We start from the raw sequence: 18,490 nt of genomic DNA, 5'->3' as shown, positions 1-18,490 counted from the left end.
TTTCAATAAGTATCCTTGACAAAAGCTTGTATATTAAGCTATGTATTTTTCTTCGGAAAATTCCCATGAGTTCCATTTCATAAACTCACATCAGTAATTTTTTTTTTGCTACACAAAAAAACATTGCTTTATAATCAATGGGCAAATCCGGAGGCCGTAAGCTTCGCGGCAATTCTTCCCAGGTGACAATTCTACAACCAGCGTCTTCCAAGGCCGAATCGATCATTTCCCGTGTGAGTTTAATTCTAGGGATTTTTCTATCGCAAATAAAATAATATTCGCCTTCCAGTCCACCCTAAATTAGAAAAAAAGAAACATGTAGGAAACATTTCATAGACATTTAAAAATATTTTAGTTTACCATCATGATGAGGTGGCCAGAGGGTTGTAAGAGTCGAGCAACATTCGTGATGGTAATCCGATATTCTTCAGCGGAAGACGCAGCACATTCAAGGCAAAACACGGATATTATGACGTCAAATAAAGTGTCGGCCTTTCCTAACAACGGATCGCTCTGGAGAACATCGCACGGTAGTATGGACCGAATGGAACGCCTTGCACGCTCCAGCACCAAGAACGCAGACTCCTGGTCGGCACTAAAACATAATTAAAAGCATACGTTGATTTGCATTAGTCATGGAATGAGAATAGCTCATTTACTTCTCAGACTCCAAATGGGCAACGTAACGTGCATAAGGCAGCCAAGTTTCGTCAGCTTTACGTCCGGTGGATAGCCACTCGTTGAATTTGTGTCTGTTTTGTTCCAGGAAGTCGCTACAAACAATCCAGTCAGTCCATTGGCTGGCCGAAATTATGTAAATCGGCACAGGCCCCGATCCGACTTCTAAAACTTTTTTCGCAGCGCCTTCCGTGTTTTTATTCGATTCAGCTGGAATGATTTTTCATAAATAGAGTAGATCGATTAATTTTAGACATACAGTATATGCTTACTAAATTTCTTATACACATAAAAGTCAAACTGTCTTTCTAATGATTTAAATACTACGCTGCATAACAAGGTTTTACGCGGGTGTTTGTGGCTAGAGCTATTCTACGTTTCAATTTACCTTGTTTAAAAAATTGATGCAGGTTGCGAAGACAGAACTCGTTTCCAGCATCTAAACCCGAATAGTATCGCCTAATGTAATAATCAGGTTGGAATTTCTCCTGATACACCGAGCTTAAGGACTTGTTTTCCTTTTCGACCATTTCGGCAAGACTTTTTCTCTATTGCAAATAATTCTGGAACGCAACAGGAGAAACTGAAACAATAAACAATACGGAAGACGGACGCCACAAAAAGATAAGAAAACAAAAAATCCATAGACCTAAAGTCAGAGTCTCTTGCGAATAGAAAATCTGATTGAATGACGTTTTTGAAAACAGTTTAAGGCCTTCCTATAGTTCCTCACTTGCTAGAATCAATGTTCCAAGGTTTTTATGCAACAGTTTTGACTTTTCGAAAGCTATACCTTGGAGAGAAACTCCAAAAGTGTAGTTTAGCTTTAGTATTCTTGTTGACAGATTATTTTGCTTTGTCATAAATTACACATGTTCAAGAGTTATCAGTTTGTATAATATAATAACGCAAAAAAAAATAGTATCGAAGCCTCTTTTTCACTTTTTGCAAAACCTATGGTTCTCTCTTAAGTTAACAAACATTTAAAAAATGTGACGCAGGAAATAGGCGTATACCTCTTATGTAATACTTTTGAAGAAAATTTCAGCAACTCTCTCCAAGTTGGAGGTTACATGGGAACGTCACTGTCTGTCTTACAACTTCGTTGCCGAACCGAAACTATTGGTTAAGTTGCAGGATTGCCATGCTGATAAATTACATTGGCAAACCATCGAATTACGTCTTTTCTCTTTTGTGTTATTACGTTTCAAGTCAAGCCATGAGGTGAAAAAGGAGAAAGTAGTATTAGGTTAGAAGAATTTGTATTTTTTTAAAGCTTAGGTTGGTCAAGGCCAAAACGATATAACGATTTAGTGAGGCGCAAATGCGAGTCCTTGAGCGTGGTGGGGTAATAGCCCGTTGTTTACTATCGAGACTGTACTATACATCATGTAAGCCTGTTTTGGTGTGAGGACTCGACATAGAAATATTTCATAGCTCAGTTAATTTGCCACTGAGGAATTACGTGGTCACGATCATCATGGTGGAGCCTATTTTCGATTATCAGTTCAGAATCATAATTATTGGAAATAGCACTGTTGGCAAAAGTTCACTGCTCAAGTATTTTACTGATGGAAGATTTGCAGAGGTATTACATCTGGCTACGTTTATTGTTAAATTGCGCGCAATTTCATCGTTGATCTAATCGTATTTGGTCATTAAGAATGTCTGTCCATACCAATTCATTTATTTCCATACATTATCAATTCAAACTTAAGAAATCTCCTACTGTTATATTTCCTTTGTAACGGTAATACAAATTGAGCTGTACGTAGGAAAAAACACTATGATGTATTAGTCAATTTCAGTCATTAGTTAATAAGTTTGACAATAGTACCATAACATATGACATCTTGATGGTTTTTTTTTTTCAGGTTTCAGATCCCACAGTTGGTGTTGATTTTTTTGCAAGATTACTGCAGGTGGAAGATGGTACTAGGATAAAGCTACAGTTGTGGGACACTGCAGGTATGACAAAAATTTAACAAAAAAGACTGTTAATTTAAATTATTTTTGCTTTTATTTTAGGTCAAGAAAGGTTTCGATCAATCACAAAGTCATATTTCAGGAATTCGGTAAATCAGAATTTAAAAAAAAATATATATATATATATATATTTAGAATACCTCTCTCAACTCCCATACATATATAGGTTGGAGTACTTTTAGTTTATGACATTTGCTGTAAGAAGAGCTTTGAAAATGTACCAGTCTGGATGAATGAAGCCAAATCACATATTGAGCCACACAGAGCTGTTTTTATCCTTGTTGGTTGTAAACTGGATTTGAAAGACCAAAGAGAGGTGTCAAGTGAAGAAGCTGCAAGGTTTGCAAACTTCAATGAAATGCCTTTTGTTGAAACTTCTGCCAAAACAGGTATGTGTAGCCTTAGTAATAAGTAATAAACTATTATTTTGTAATAACCCATTTGATGCATAGGTGAAAATGTGGAAGAAGCGTTTCGTATTGTTGGCCAGGAAATTTATAACCGCGTTCAGCTAGGAGAATACTCAATCCACGACGGATGGGATGGAGTTAAAGCTGGTTATCGAAGAGCTGGCCGAGATTACGGTCTAGTAGAAGCCGAAGCTGCCAGGACAACGTGTTGCTGAACTATTTCTCTATTTTCTTCCTTAAGTTTTTTTAGACATTGTACATTTACATGACATGACGTTCTTCTATAGGGAAACTTGTACAGGAAAATAATTCAACGACTTTATAGGCTCAATCTTACTTTGAAGTTCCCTTAACCATTTAGTGGAGATGCCCCACAGCAAGATTCCGATTGTTATTAACCACGTGATCATGTTTTGTCCGAACATGTAGTCTTTGAAACCCCAATTGCTTCGTGATTCTTTCTTAACAATGTCGAGACTTTAATAACTACGCTTAAATGGCGTATAAAATATAACATCAATATTGAACGTAAGGAATTTATATTGATAAATGTAACAAGATTGACAAGCACACACCGAAAGTGTAAACAATAACTCATTTTCCAGGAGACGCTACATTGTCCTGTAGATATCGAGTTACGCCAAATCTGGAAATTACTCATTTTCAGGCAGCTTTGATGACAAATTCGGGCTACTTCTTTTTCTTTAAATCTTCGAAACGACGGGTAAGATCGTCAAAATCAATGTCATCATCCGCGTCTTTTTCGCCTGGTGCAGCTAAGTTATCCTGAGGAACGGACGGCAGATCAGGAAGGTCCATATCTGGTGACGGACTATTTATCTTTGTTCGTGGACTCGGTTTCGGATGTTGGTTTATCTGTAGTCATTTAACGGTTATTCATTTATTGTGTAATGTTCACGTTTGGTAATCAACCTTCCCTGGCTAAGCTATACCTGTAAGTTCGTATTAAGCGGTTTGCTATTGCTATTACCAGTAGGTGAATTATCTTTTGATGATGCGTTACTGTTTGTTCCTAGATTATTTGGAGGAATATTAAACGAAGGTAATTTCTTTTCGTCCATCAAGGGATGAGGAGCTGATGCTATCGGTGGTTTTTCCTGTTGCTGGTAACTCGGTGGCAATGGGTATCCATAAGGTGGAGGTGGAGACATGGCACTCATTGGTCCATATGCGCCACCAGGAAAAGGAGCGAAGCCTGCATTAGGTGGTGGCATCCATCCTTGCGGTGGGCCTCCAGTAGCCCCGGCTGCTTGACCTGGATGGACCCATCCGAGATTACCTCCTCCCATTTTTCCAGCTTCAGTTGCGTTAAAGTCGATCAGAAGCGCTTCCTCAGCAGCAGCCGCCTCTCGCATGATCTGTTATTGAAGCTTGCATAATTTGGTGATATTATTTCTTAAAACACTAGTTGGTTACCTGCGGGTCTGGTTCATAGAAAACGTTGTAGTTTTTAGCGATTTCGATCAAGTATTTTTCTACCAGAATTTTGGGCGGTGCTTGCACGCTAAGCTTATGCATTAACTTGGGTGCAACAGTGCCTATTGCGTTATCGCGACAAGCCAAGCTGTACGGTTTACCGTATTTAATGCCCAATTGTTCAGCTATTATTTTCAATTCAGCCACATCAGCTTGCATTCGTGGAGCTACCCAAATTAAGCTTGATATGGCTTCAGCCAATCCTTCATCTAAAGTTTTCATCTGTTGTACAAGCCCAAATCTGGCTAAAAGAAGATCACAATACATCTCTAGGATTTCCATAGCCTCAACTAGATAATCCTCCCTAATAATTTGTTCAACTCGAATTTTGGCTGGAAAAATAAACAATGTCAACTAAAGTAGCAGCAACATAGATAAAACATAAAACAAACCTCTTTCGGCTTTACCAGCAGCAATGTAATCTGCAATTTCCTTGCGAGCCTTCAATGCCAACTCTGTGTTTTTTTTCTCCAGAAGTTTGAGGCGGTTGACAGCCAATCTTAAAGTTGGAAGAAAGCTGTTTCACAAAATGAACAATAACATTCAAAGAACTAGAATTAACCTCAGGTTTGTTTTTAATTTGCTGTAATTGGGTCCACTGTCAAACATGATGCTTATTCCTTGGGATCCAACACACGATAGCAAAGATATGTGGGAGATGTTAAGACGTGAACTCCTAAATTTCGTAAGACGTATGAGTCATCCACAAACAAGGCGAACGAATGATGACATTAATTAAAAAAACACGAATAACAAAATCTTTTTACCTCAAATTAAAATATAAAAGAATACACTAAGCTTGTCAAAAACGAAAGGCAAGACAGGAATAGAGCGCTATTTTAAAATAATACAACCCAAAACCACTTCAAAGCACAATAGAGCGATTGAGAACAAAACCTGCAGCAAAAAAAAACAACACCAATCCATAGACAACGAAGTGGAAGACCGCTAACGCCTATATCCCTCTGTAGCGATGCGCGTGAGATGCCGCATAGTGGCGCTGAGTCCGCTAAGATAATAATTTTGGGTTTCCCTACTGATCCAATGCTTCACACACCGTAATTTTTAATTAAATCATGCACGGTATCACTTTGGTATGCACATGTAAATTAAGCACAAAAATTCAGCATATCGTGTGAATTATTTCATATTTTTAGTGGTTGGGTAACCTACGTTCATAAAATGTTTAATTTTCCCCCATTTTCCCTATCTCGAAAATTCGAAAAAAAAAAAATTTTGTCTCGGGGGAAAAAAAAAAAATTTATTAAATTTGGTTACCCAACCACTAAAAATAGGAAATAAATTCACACGATATGCAAAAATACTCAGCGCATGTGCACCATGCCCCGCGCATTCTTCGACCTCTCAGCCTTAGCCCCCTTCGTGGTCTTCCACTTCGTTGTCTATGACCAATCTAAAAAAATCTATTGTAGACTGTCGGACCGCGATATAATAGCAAGGTACAGTATCCTGCACAAAAATCCGAACACCGATTTAATTTTTTAAAGCCACCTATTGGCGGGGTAAAGGGTTTTTTGTTTGTTTTTCTTTAAGAGGGAGGGTAGACGGGGTGATGGACACATAGGGCAGGGTTGGGTAAGTCTAGACATTTTTTTAATGCCTTAAGGTATTACGCTTTAAGGCAAGTAACAGGTCGGGACATTTTTGCAACCCCCAGGGTGGTGTGTTTTTTTTAAACGACAGTTGGAAATGTTGGACTTAGGCTGTGTAATACTCCTTACCCAAATAAGTTATAAAGCTGCCTGTGCACAATTATATCGATACCGATGGCATATGTGTAGAGCCTCTGATTGCGACGCCGTAGATCAGTGTTCGAATCCTAAAAAGGATTTGCAAAATATATGGTATCATTATAATATTCTTTATTCGAATTTGCTGGGAATATTAATTTCTCTAGAACGAAGGAGATTATTATTTTTAAAATTATTTAATAAACAAAAAAATCATATATTGCTCGATGAAAATTTATTTTATACGTGAACGAGAATTTCTCGTAAGTTAACAATATTAACTCATCACCTCATCTGGAATCGAACACCGATCTCCAGCACCACATTCAGAAACGCTACACCTACGCCATTAACAGCGACGTAAACATTTACAGGCAGCTGGAACATAAGCTTAATTGTTTCGGTAAGCAACATTACCATGCCCAAGCCCTAAATTTCCAACTGTCGTTTTAAAAAACACACCACCCTGGGGGTTGCAAAAATGTCCCGACCTGTAACTTGCCTTAAAGCGTAATACCTTAAGGCATAAAAAAAATGTCTAGAACCCCCCCCTGTCGTGTCCATCACCCCGTCTACCCTCCCCAAAAAAAAAAAAAAAAAAAACCCATTACCCCGCCAATAGGTGGCTTTAAAAAATTAAATTGGTGTTCGGATTTTTGTGCAGGATACTGTACACGATCGCCGTATCACTCTCTGTAGGGGAAAACGGCTGGTGTTTACTAAGTGGTTCCATGATTCCCCGCTAGGTTCACTAGTCTAGGAGGCCGGTCGTCTACAGACGACAAACGGCAACGTGAGTTTTTAAACTTCTTTTACATTTCGTAGTCCAACAATATCGAATTAGACCCATGTAACCCAACACACCCTACGCTTCAATTCAAGATCTTAACCTACTACTTAACCTAACTTAAATCTAACTTAAACCTAACTCAATGTCTGGTTTTGCCATTTTCATTCATTTTCATGAAAAACCGAGAACGAGCCACATAAGGCAACGAAAGGCGTATGTAAAGGATCTGACTCCTACAGGGAAGTGCGAGTTTTGAATACGTTATCACATTATCGGGGACGTAATGTAGAAGCAGTTCAAAAACTCGCCCCCTTTTAAAATGTTGGGTACTTTACGGTTCTTTTTTCGTTTCTTTGTTGTTACTCGACATGTTTTATCGGTGTCTTTAGTTTTGGCATTCTTTCTCATCATTTCCTAAAAAATCAGCCCACTCGTTTAAAGTCCAAAAAGCTGTTTTATCCCTTCAATTTGTTATGTCTCCAACAACTCCAACTCCTCTAAGCCATAGGCAGCACTTGCATAATGCATATATAAGTAAACTCCAAATTCAGCAATTTCAACTCGCTAACAGATACAAAATACAAACCTTTAAGATGGAGTACTTCATAGAATTCACAATCTTAAGTTTCTCTATTTTCTTTTGTTATTTGTATTGGAATCAGCGAAGGATTCCATTGTCCTGCTCGTGTAAATGCAAGAAGACCTGCATAGCCGACGAGACAAATAACCCAGAACACCCAGAAAACTATGGAATCGGACCCACTGACGACCGAGCACCGTCACCGGAAAGGTGTGGAGCCGAATCCGTTCAGCCGAATCCATCACCAGTACGAGAAAGTTGCGAAACCCCACAGAATAATCGCGAAACGATACCGGAATGTCAGGAAATATACTTGAAATTCACGCAACCCAGTGGAATCGACAACGAACTTGGTTTGAACAAGGAGCAAACGGTGGCTATTAGCCAACGTCAGCAATGTTCCGAAAATTCAGCGATTCTTCCCTTTCGTCATCGGTTCGACGAAATAACATCAGTGGCTTTTGAAGAAAATGAATTGACGGATGAAGAAAACTATGGAATCGGACCCACTGACAACCAAGCACCGTCACCGGAAATATGTGGAGCTAAATTCATTCAGCCAAATCCATCTCCAATACGAGAAAGTTGCGAAACCATACCGGAATGTCAGGAAATATACCTGAAAACCACGCAATTTAGTCGAATCGACAACGAACTTGGTTTGAACAAGGAGCAAACGGTGGCTAGCCAACGACAGCAATGTCGTTGGCAAAATTCAGCGATTATTCCCTTTCGTCATCGGTTCGACGAACTAACATCAATGGCTTTTGAAGAAAATGAATTGATGGATGATGACTCAAAGGAAGAAGAAAGCATCCAAGAGAGTGCGTGTAATAATTTTAGCGAAGTTTTGTGTCCGGCCACGGGGAAAAATGCTGGTGAAAAACCAAACCAAAATGATTTTTTCGTCTTCAAACATAAAATCAAAAATGTTTGGTCAAAATTGAAGAAAATTTGGACTCGAAGACAGTCTCCAAAGCCGAAAAAATATCGACCTCCGACTTTTAAACCTACTAGACAAAGAACTACCCAGCTATGGAGTGAAACATGGGGTAAAAAAACAGCTTTATCGCTGACTTCCCAAGAACTGAATAGACAAGAATCCATCCATGAAATATTGCAAGGCGAGATCCATTTTATCGAAGATCTCCTGATGATACAAACGGTTTATCACCAATCACTGGTACACCTTGGCTACATTTCCCGTAGTGAGGCAAACCTAATATTCGGTTGGATCCCGACGCTTATTTCAATCCACACAGAGTTTAGAGACAGAATTTTTAAAGCATTAGGACCAAATAGCTGTTTCACATACTTTGGTACGTCCGTCCAAGACGTCCAACTGTTTCACGGTTTTGTCGACAATATTTTTTCTGTTCAAAAATATTCCATAAACACGTGTTTATGGAATTCTTTGAGCAGAAAAAATATTGTCGACAAAACAGTGAAACAGTTGGACGTCTTGGACGGACGTACCAAAGTATGTGAAACAGCTATTTGGTCCTAATGCTTTTAAAATTCTGTCTCTAAACTCTGTGTGGATTGAAATAAGCGTCGGGATCCAACCGAATATTAGGTTTGCCTCACTACGGGAAATGTAGCCAAGGTGTACCAGTGATTGGTGATAAACCGTTTGTATCATCAGGAGATCTTCGATAAAATGGATCTCGCCTTGCAATATTTCATGGATGGATTCTTGTCTATTCAGTTCTTGGGAAGTCAGCGATAAAGCTGTTTTTTTACCCCATGTTTCACTCCATAGTGGTAGGTTTAAAAGTCGGAGGTCGATATTTTTTCGGCTTTGAAGACTGTCTTCGAGTCCAAATTTTCTTCAATTTTGACCAAACATTTTTGATTTTATGTTTGAAGACGAAAAATCATTTTGGTTTGGTTTTTCACCAGCATTTTCCCGTGGCCGGACACAAAACTTCGCTAAAATTATTACACGCACTCTCTTGGATGCTTTCTTCTTCCTTTGAGTCATCATCCATCAATTCATTTTCTTCAAAAGCCATTGATGTTAGTTCGTCGAACCGATGACGAAAGGGAATAATCGCTGAATTTTGCCAACGACATTGCTGTCGTTGGCTAGCCACCGTTTGCTCCTTGTTCAAACCAAGTTCGTTGTCGATTCGACTAAATTGCGTGGTTTTCAGGTATATTTCCTGACATTCCGGTATGGTTTCGCAACTTTCTCGTATTGGAGATGGATTTGGCTGAATGAATTTAGCTCCACATATTTCCGGTGACGGTGCTTGGTTGTCAGTGGGTCCGATTCCATAGTTTTCTTCATCCGTCAATTCATTTTCTTCAAAAGCCACTGATGTTATTTCGTCGAACCGATGACGAAAGGGAAGAATCGCTGAATTTTCGCTAATAGCCACCGTTTGCTCCTTGTTCAAACCAAGTTCGTTGTCGATAATGGGTGGGGGAATTTCAAGTATATTTCCTGACATTCCGGTATCGTTTCGCGATTATTCTGTGGGGTTTCGCAACTTTCTCGTACTGGTGATGGATTCGGCTGAACGGATTCGGCTCCACACCTTTCCGGTGACGGTGCTCGGTCGTCAGTGGGTCCGATTCCATAGTTTTCTGGGTGTTCTGGGTTATTTGTCTCGTCGGCTATGCAGGTCTTCTTGCATTTACACGAGCAGGACAATACGCTGATTGGTTGTTCTGATCTGGTTGTTCTGATCTGGTTGTTCTGGGTTATTTGTCTCGTCGGCTATGCAGGTCTTCTTACATTTACACGAGCAGGACAATGGAATCCTACGCTGATTCCAATACAAATAACAAAAGAAAATAGAGAAACTTAAGATTGTGAATTCTCTGAAGTACTCCATCTTAAAGGTTTGTATTTTGTATCGGTTAGCGAGTTGAAATTGCTGAATTTGGAGTTTACTTATATATGCATTATGGAAGTGCTGCCTATGGCTTAGTAGCAAACCATCACCCCTTACTCGAAAATGCTATTTTGCAAAAACAAAATTTAAGATTCCTGTTGCTTGTCCATTTGTGGCAGATATTTCACACATATTTCAAGTAAATTTTTTTTTTAAATGTTGTTTGTGTTAATTTTCTTGGAGATTGCAATGTCAAATCGAGCATGGGCTTCATATGATTTGTTCATAAAGAGAAGCCCGTACACGTAAAGATAAGCAACAGCTGATATTATGCAAAAATATAGAACAAAATAGCCTCGAATAAGTCAAAGTGTTAAGAAGCACTAAACAAAACTGTTCTAAAGTAACGAATTTGTATTGCAATTCTACACTTGAGTTCTACAAACAAGATCTCCTAGACCGTAGCTCTAATCCGAACGGTTCTCTAACAGCAACTACCGCCAAAAATGAGTGAGGGCGCTATTTATGGGGATACAATGGGGGCGTGGCTTAATGGGAATAATTTCGGCGCTTAGTGCATGCCCGCGCATTCTAGCGGTCGAAATAACAATTACATAATGACATATCATAACAAAAGCATCTGTAAGCTATATTATATTTCAAGTTGTTAGATTCGATTTTTTCTTACAAGAGATGTCACGACCAACTTCCGCTCAATTAATATTTACAGTAGATAGCGCCACCTTACCCCCTTAAACCCCTCCCTTCTGGGCTCACTTTCTTTAGGGAGAAATCAAGTTTACTAAAGTTGTGAGTGGTTTATACGTGAGTTTTAGGCCGTAACTTTAAGAATGATTAGGGATGTACTTGAGGAAATCTTGTCGAACTGAGTGTTGGTGAAAAACCCCATTGATTTTTTAGGTTTTATCAATAACCAGTGCACAATATTCAGGTTGAAAAACGATAGTGAAAATAACTTCACACTCCTCTCTCTTGAAGTAGTCTGCATGTTATTTTCAAAATAGTGAAACGAGGAAGGGCGGCTCTTCCCGGAGTTCGACACTCATTAATTACAGGCTGGCCGGATGGTTGTGATCGAATTTGACCTACCCCGATCCGTCTCTCTCTCCGCACTGGACGAAAACAATGTGACCCTCAAAGATTCCCCCGAAAATGGGGGACAGGAATCCAACAAGATGGTTCCTAGAGCTACACTTATCTGCCGACCAAATTCACATCCTTTCCAGGTAAAACATAAAACTCTGCCAGGTGGACTTTGGGATATTTTGAATATTAAGAAACTTTTTTTGTGCAGGAGAGAAATCTCAGCCTGGAGAGTGCCATGAAAGTTGGGCGGTCAGTGGCTAGAGTGAAGCCTGCTGTTAACAATGCCATATTTGATTGTAAAGTATTATCTAGGAATCATGCATTGTTGTGGTATAAAGATGGAAAGGTATTCTCCAAGTAATTTACTCCATTCCAAGTGAGTTTAATAATTCCCATATCTTTCTTTCTGTAGTTTTATTTACAAGACACCAAAAGTAGCAATGGAACATTTGTGAACAATCAAAGATTAAGTAAGGGATCTGAGGAATCAGTACCAAGAGAAGTGTGCTCTGGTGATATAGTACAGTTTGGGGTAGATGTTATGGAAAATTCAAGAAAAGGTATTCGCATCATAACTATTATGTTTTCACAGATTGCTTCAATCATTTTAAATTTTGTTTTTTAAGTTACTCATGGTTGTATTGTAGCTACTGTAAAGTTATATTTACCTGATGGCAAAGAAGCCAAAGCCAGGTTTGTAAGTTTCCTATTCCAAATTGAGTCTTATAGTTAATGTATACTTTCTTCCTCCAGTCCTTCAACAGGCATCCAAGAAGAAGAAGATAGTTGTGAACTTGGCAAACAAGATCTCTACCAACTCAACCAATGGATACAGGTATCTACCTGGGAAACGCCTGTCACGATCTCGTTTCTAAAATTTTTTATCGAATTCAAGGAAGCGGTTATTCGAGAACAAGTTTTAGAAACGAAATTAGGATCCTTGCAGCGTATTGTGAGCGCTACGCGTGAAGCAGCTGAAATGGGCTGGACAGCATTGATGGAGGAAGACAGACTATTAACTCGGATAGAATCGCTTGAAAATCAACTTGTCGTTTCATCGAAAGTACGTTCTTTCCTTTTTTTTTTTTTTTAATATAGAATAGAAATTTCTTAGGATATATAATAAAACTTAAAAAATAATTTAATAAAGCTTACGTAAAGAATGAGTTTGTCGTTTGCCGTTCTTTTTCTAAAGAACTTTCACGAGGATAAACTACGAGAGGAGATCCGAAAGTTGTATGACGAGAAAAACATTTATCAGGATGTTTCTAAAGAATCTTTGCGGAAAGTGCTCACGGAAAAGATGGAGACATTAAAAAATTGCAGGAAACCGAACGGTAAGTAGCGTGATTGTTTTCGTAGTTGAGATAATAATTCACTAGATATCTTTTCTCTAAATTACTAGATCGTTGAGTAATGCCGAAGACGAACGCGACAATATGAAAGAATTAAATGATAAGTTGAATGAACAAATATTAGAACTGGCTGAGAAATTCGAAAAGGAATCAGACGAGTTACAATCGTGCAAGAGAAAATTGCAGGAGGCAGACAACCAACAACTTCGTCATGAACAGGAAATGCAGTCGCGACAAGACGCACTTCGTGAAGCTCAAGAAAAAGAAACGGTTCTTTTAGCCCAGGTAATTTTTAAAATCTTTTCATTTGAAATTTCATGTATAACGTTCTTATTTGTAAAACAGGTGGAGAGCAGGCAGGCGGAAATCGATTTCACCAAAGAGCAGCTCGCAAATCTAAGACTACGTCTTGATTCAATGAAAGTAGCAGAAGAACTAAAGAAAGATGAAAATGAAATCGGCGGAGATGAAGTTGAAGATAAGAGTAACAATGTCAAAGAAAATCAAACTGAAACGTTGAGACAACGTGTGGTCCAACTTGAGTCACAACTTAAAACATCACTCGCAAAAGTAAATCAACATCTACCGTTTACCTGCATCTTTTCTTATTGGCTTTCTTTCTATGGCTCAGAATCTGAATGGAGAATTCGTCCCAGATCCTATTGGATACAAGTCAAAAGAAGTTGATCGTCTACAAGGTATTGAATGCGTGCTCCCTTTTCAATCCTTCATCGTATCTTCTTTCTGTTGGTTTTGGATTTCGTTGCCTTATCATTCTGGAATTGGATGGCCCTTCTTATAATTCATTGTGATACCTTGCATTTCAATGTCCATGACCTTTTATTTAATTCTTTTTACGTACCCGTTACACAACTAATGCATAAACCCTCACATAATGGAGTATTAGGGCTTGGCCAATATGCCTGTAACCAGTTTAGATACCTGATTTATTTGTTTGGCGATTGTGTAGGTCGATGCACGTGGGATTGTTATCTTTACCGCAGGCAATTGGCATGTTGTAGTGTAATTTTAAAAGGTGACTGAACTAACCCTTTGTGGCACTATTTCAGCTTTGTAATGCTTTCTTGCTGCATGCCATCTGTTCTTTGCTTTGTCATTTGCTAACATAGAATATTTTCAATCCCCACCCTTTTTTTTGCAGCCAAATTGATCACGCCAAGCTTTATATTTGCTGGTCTCCACATATTGACTGTATCTATAATATTTCGTGTTTTTATTATTGCAGAGCTTTTGGAAGAAACGCGCGCCAAGTGCCGAGTACTCGAGTCAGAAGTTGAGAGGCGGCAGCTGGAGGCACAGGATGGCTGGTCCGCTGCTGCTCACCTACAACAATACTTTAGAAATCTGCACAATATTCTCAAAGGCTCGTCCGAGCAAGATGAGGAATTCACCGATGAACCGTCCGCGCTGGCTGAGCTCGTCCGTACCAGTATCGTTTCACTAAACAATGAGTACCAAGAACTTCGAGAAACAAATGCGAAAAACAAGGACCTCATTTCGTTACTGACACGTAAGACCCTTTTTTTTTTCAAAAAAATATTCTGCATGTTCAGTGTTAAAATTATGATTTCAGTGCGGCTGAGCAATTACGAGAAGGAAGAGCAGCGTGCACAACACACTGCTAACCAAAAAGGTCTGACGTCCGAGATGGAATATCTCAGGGATGAAGTCGCTATCCTCACCATCCAATTAAAAGAGTAATATTACATTTTTATTGTCTTCTATGAATGCTCTTATTCTACATGTTTGCATTTGCCGTTTTTACTTGACAGGATGGAAGTGTCCAGGATAGAACAAATCGAGGAACGCCAGAAATGGCAGCGGGCCTACCAATCGCTTGCGCTCAGCGTCGAGAATCGAGACAGTGGTGTGGCCAGCGGATTTAGCAGTCCAGTCAATAATCCCCCTAGCTCCCGTGATCCTGAAATGAGAGATTCAGGCATTCGGGAACTGAATTCGGCTGACGACCTTATTGCCGATGAATCCACAACCACTCAGGTAAAAGAAACAAAATCTAAAACTTAGAAATATCGAACATGTGTTTCATTTCATCTCTAGCAGTTGTCTGAGGTACAGAGGGAACTTGAAACATTAAAGCGCCACTACGATAATGTACAAAGCGAGAAAAAACAACTGGAGGAGGAATTTTCCCAGTTAAAGGACAATTACTCATTGCTATCTTCTCAGTCGAAAACGGTAAGTCCAAAATCGTTTAATTCTCGATCTAAATCTTCTTTCACTTTTGTGCACACGTTTTACTTATAATTTTCCTTTCGTTTTCTTTGGTTTGACTATGCTGATATTTATTTCTATCTTTCGTTCTCTTTTTTCTTCTTTATTTTTCTTTTCGTTTGAATGCCGAATGCATTTTCTAGGTTGGCCGCTGGATGTATGTAGTCCCATTGGCCGTTCTTGTCTTGGCGGTCCTCATAGCTTTCAGGCCATCGGATTGAAATTGAGATTTAAAAGTTAAGAGAAAGGGGAAACACCGATTCTCTTCCTTTTGTCTTCCTTTAGAAAACAAAACGTGTGTGCCTTTTGAGACATTATTTTTGTTTTTCTGGTCCGATGTCGACTTTTTTTTTTTTTTTTAAGGGAACGAACAAAGTGAGAATGAGGGGGAAAAAAATCGGAAAAACAAAGCAAATAAGAAGCTATTTGAACTATTCAAATAGTTCGATTCGACTTTAATTTGAATTTTCCTTTTCCTCTCTCGCTTGGCTTTCGTTTTCATTTTTTTTTTCAGCGGTATTTGTTACCTTCTTATTATTGGCTTTCTTTTCTCTTGCCCGTCGACTTGTGTTTATGTGCCTTCAAAATTTATTTTAGAGATGAATTTATTGTTTTGTTAGTTCGATGTTCGTGGCCAAAAAGAAAAACAACGCAAAAAAAATCTTTCAGAACATTTTTTTTTCTCTTTTTGTTGCTTCGATTCACGTTATTCGTTAAATTTTCATTTTGCCGTTTCAACTAACACCGCGTTGACGTAAGAAACTGATGCCATTGGCGGATACATAGAGAACAAAAAAAGCTGATTCATTGGTTATTATTCTTTTTTCTGTCTGTGTTCTTTTTTTCGTCGTGTGCCTCGTTTTTTTTTTTGTGCGTGTATCTGCGCGTTTCTTATAGGCGACGGCGTTATGTCTTATGCCCTTGCTCGTACTCTTCATCTCGTTCTTCCTGGCCTTCTACCGCTTCTTCTCACGGTTGACGGCCACCTTCGAACCCTGAGAGATTAGTCGGACAACAGGAAGAAAGAGACAATAACACAGCAAACATCATCAATTGTTATTTCCTGTCCCATCTTGTCGTTGAAAGCTCTTTTTATTTTTTGTCCCCACTTTATTCTTCCTACGCAAATGGCGGAATAAGCAGACAATGTGCTTTTCGTTTCTTTCTCTCTTTTGGAACATTTTGCTAGCAGCAGCAGCTTTTTATTTTACCAAGTGCCATCAATATGACAAAAGAGTGATGTCATAACTAGTGTGTGTGTTTTCGTCAGCGCTACAGAAAATGGCTTAGTCTCCTTTCTGTGTGTAACACGTACAACGTCGATGGGGGAGGGTGAGGACGAAGAGCCGGAATCCTCCACCTGAACCTAACAGGACCTGTGCAGAGTTATTTTTTCTTTTCATTTAGCTATGTCTCTATCTATGGTTTCCCACTGTCACACAAAAATACGCACCCCTCCGAAGAATGTTGTTCCTCTTGTTTGTTTTTTTTTTTCAATTGCATAGTTTTACGGCATAGTTGGGGGTGCAATAATAGGCTCCCGAATGAAATTTCCTTTTTCTTTCTTGCGTTCTACCTCTTGTCTATCCACGAGCTCATTATCGCCGATATCTTTCTCTTATACGTGTGAGAAAAAAGTATAAATTTCGTCAACGACATTCATTTCAGCTTCGCGCGTCTTCGATTTGATAAAAGAAACAAGGAGAGGATCGTATATATTATTGATTGATGGATCACTGATTTATTCTGTGCTACTCCCTTTCTTTCTCCTTCTTCCGGGCTTTGGCAACATGGAGACGGAACCATGAAAATTCCGCTACACTGATGCAGACTCTGGAGCAGGAGTTGATTTTTATTTCCCCCTCCAAACTGATAACAAACAAACATGTTCTTTGTTTTGTAGTCTAGTCTTCAACGGATATTGTACACACCCCATCACTTCTTTCTTTACCCCACCTGTCTCGATGCCCTGTGTCCTGTTATTTAACTCGTACTTTAAATCAGAAAACAAAATTAGAGAAAGAGCAAAAAAAAAACAAAACAACTAACAAGACAATACAATACTTTGTTTTTTGTTTTTGGTTTTTTGTTATTTTTTGTTTTTGCTTCTTCTTGGTTTAAAACTATGCATATGAAATCCAGATTCGGGTAGGGTAATGTATGAGAGCTGCTCAATATTTCTACTGGTCAAACTATTTATTAATGTATTTTTTTTCTCGCTCGTGCAGGATGGAAATGAGTAGAGGAAAAAAAGCCTGTTCACATTATATCCGTGAGTGCCAGCACATGCTGGTTGTTTTCATGTGTATAGTAACGATGCCGGTCGGTTTTGTTTCTTACTACTTGAACCGAGCAGAGCACGTTTCATATGTCCCGGCTTGGCGCAGTGTGATTCTGTTAAATTATTCATATAATTTTTTCAGTTTTTGTTTTCGTTTACTACCAAGAATTCGACTTGCTTTCCTATTTGGTGGTACTTGATGAAATGATGACCAAGAAAAGCTGGGCAATCGTGCGCGGTTGGAAATCTGGCCGCCCACTGTGCACAGTTGTTGTTGCTGTGAAAGAGTGTGTGTGTGTGTGTGTGGTAAGCAGTGGAGCGTGTGGAGTGTAAGTACCTTTTTTTTTTTTCACCTTTTTTCAACATAGAAAACATGAACAAAAACGAAGTTTGCGTTCTCTCTCCCTCTCTGTAGTTCCGACGCGTCTATATAAGGATCGGCCGTTCCAGCGGAGGAAGAGAAGGCAAGAAAAAGAGAATAAGCTAGCGCGTGCAGACAGAATCGGAGAGAAGAAAAAAAAAAGAGTCTGGGTAGAATAGACTTTTTCTTTTTGGAGAGGGTGCCATTTTTCTTTTTGAAAACTGAGTTCTACTATCGTAAATAATGTATTATTGCTTTAAAAAAAATAAGGAAAAGTAGAGAATGGGAGAGAGAAAAGAAAAGGTGTGGAATGGGTACACATCATCGAGCTCAAAAGTTATAGGCTTTATAGTCTTCTGCACCATGAAAGACGAAGCTGTTCGTTGTTGTCGCAGTCGGCTGTGAGAAGTGCGCGAGACGTTACGGATCGACTGGAAGCGGTTAGTCCTTTTTCTTTTCTTCTGTGGGTCTATTGTTGCATCTTGCATGTGAACATGTGAATGAATTGAAACGTCCGTGGTGTTTGTGATATTGTTCAGAAGGATTCGTCCGCCGAATTCCGTGCACCATTTAAGGCGTATGATTGGAAACATCTCTA

At 39.0% G+C, this 18,490-nt stretch overlaps 4 protein-coding genes across 8 annotated transcripts; 2 read left to right on the top strand and 2 right to left on the bottom strand.

The window, feature by feature from the left end:
• Positions 1-26: 26 nt before the first annotated feature.
• On the bottom strand, positions 27-1,825 carry LOC116915613 (nicotinamide N-methyltransferase). Of its 4 annotated transcripts, none has more exons than XM_032920729.2 (5): positions 1,695-1,825; positions 1,067-1,241; positions 660-888; positions 361-595; positions 27-295 (listed from the first exon to the last, which is right to left on the bottom strand). In XM_032920729.2, exons 2-5 carry the CDS (start codon positions 1,206-1,208, stop codon positions 86-88), a joined length of 816 nt encoding a protein of 271 aa, XP_032776620.2. In that variant the 5' UTR covers positions 1,209-1,241; positions 1,695-1,825; the 3' UTR covers positions 27-85. The 4 variants fall into 4 exon arrangements, with proteins under 4 accessions (XP_032776620.2, XP_032776628.2, XP_032776638.2 ...); XM_032920737.2 differs by having other exon boundaries at positions 1,067-1,261; positions 1,695-1,784; XM_032920747.2 differs by lacking the exon at positions 1,695-1,825 and adding an exon at positions 1,328-1,664.
• A 40-nt stretch (positions 1,826-1,865) lies between these two features.
• On the top strand, positions 1,866-3,601 carry LOC116915629 (ras-related protein Rab-39B). 2 transcript variants are annotated; one of them, XM_045178833.1, is made up of 5 exons: positions 1,866-2,266; positions 2,553-2,646; positions 2,707-2,753; positions 2,831-3,053; positions 3,117-3,601. In XM_045178833.1, the coding sequence occupies exons 1-5, from the start codon at positions 2,159-2,161 to the stop codon at positions 3,287-3,289; spliced, it is 645 nt and encodes a 214-aa protein (XP_045034768.1). In that variant the 5' UTR covers positions 1,866-2,158; the 3' UTR covers positions 3,290-3,601. The 2 variants fall into 2 exon arrangements, with proteins under 2 accessions (XP_045034768.1, XP_045034772.1); XM_045178837.1 differs by having other exon boundaries at positions 2,005-2,266; positions 2,707-2,717; positions 2,867-3,053.
• On the bottom strand, positions 3,597-5,507 carry LOC116928100 (IST1 homolog). Its single transcript, XM_032935183.2, has 6 exons — positions 5,339-5,507; positions 5,134-5,247; positions 4,964-5,070; positions 4,512-4,903; positions 4,028-4,453; positions 3,597-3,950 (listed from the first exon to the last, which is right to left on the bottom strand). Exons 2-6 carry the CDS (start codon positions 5,178-5,180, stop codon positions 3,765-3,767), a joined length of 1,158 nt encoding a protein of 385 aa, XP_032791074.1. The 5' UTR covers positions 5,181-5,247; positions 5,339-5,507; the 3' UTR covers positions 3,597-3,764.
• Positions 5,508-11,284: 5,777 nt separating this feature from the next.
• On the top strand, positions 11,285-17,327 carry LOC116928092 (sarcolemmal membrane-associated protein). Its single transcript, XM_045178821.1, is given in 17 exon segments — positions 11,285-11,782; positions 11,851-11,988; positions 12,055-12,202; positions 12,269-12,335; positions 12,396-12,477; positions 12,538-12,705; positions 12,838-12,952; positions 12,955-12,979; positions 13,048-13,282; positions 13,343-13,567; positions 13,629-13,695; positions 13,968-14,033; positions 14,244-14,528; positions 14,592-14,715; positions 14,791-15,016; positions 15,077-15,214; positions 16,148-17,327. Coding segments are annotated over 17 exon segments (2,373 nt in total). The 5' UTR covers positions 11,285-11,620; the 3' UTR covers positions 16,250-17,327.
• Positions 17,328-18,490: the final 1,163 nt, after the last annotated feature.

This window comes from Daphnia magna, linkage group LG1 (assembly GCF_020631705.1).
Source record: "Daphnia magna isolate NIES linkage group LG1, ASM2063170v1.1, whole genome shotgun sequence".
NCBI classification, from domain to species: domain Eukaryota; kingdom Metazoa; phylum Arthropoda; class Branchiopoda; order Diplostraca; family Daphniidae; genus Daphnia; species Daphnia magna.
This window is presented reverse-complemented; position numbering and strand designations above follow the sequence as displayed.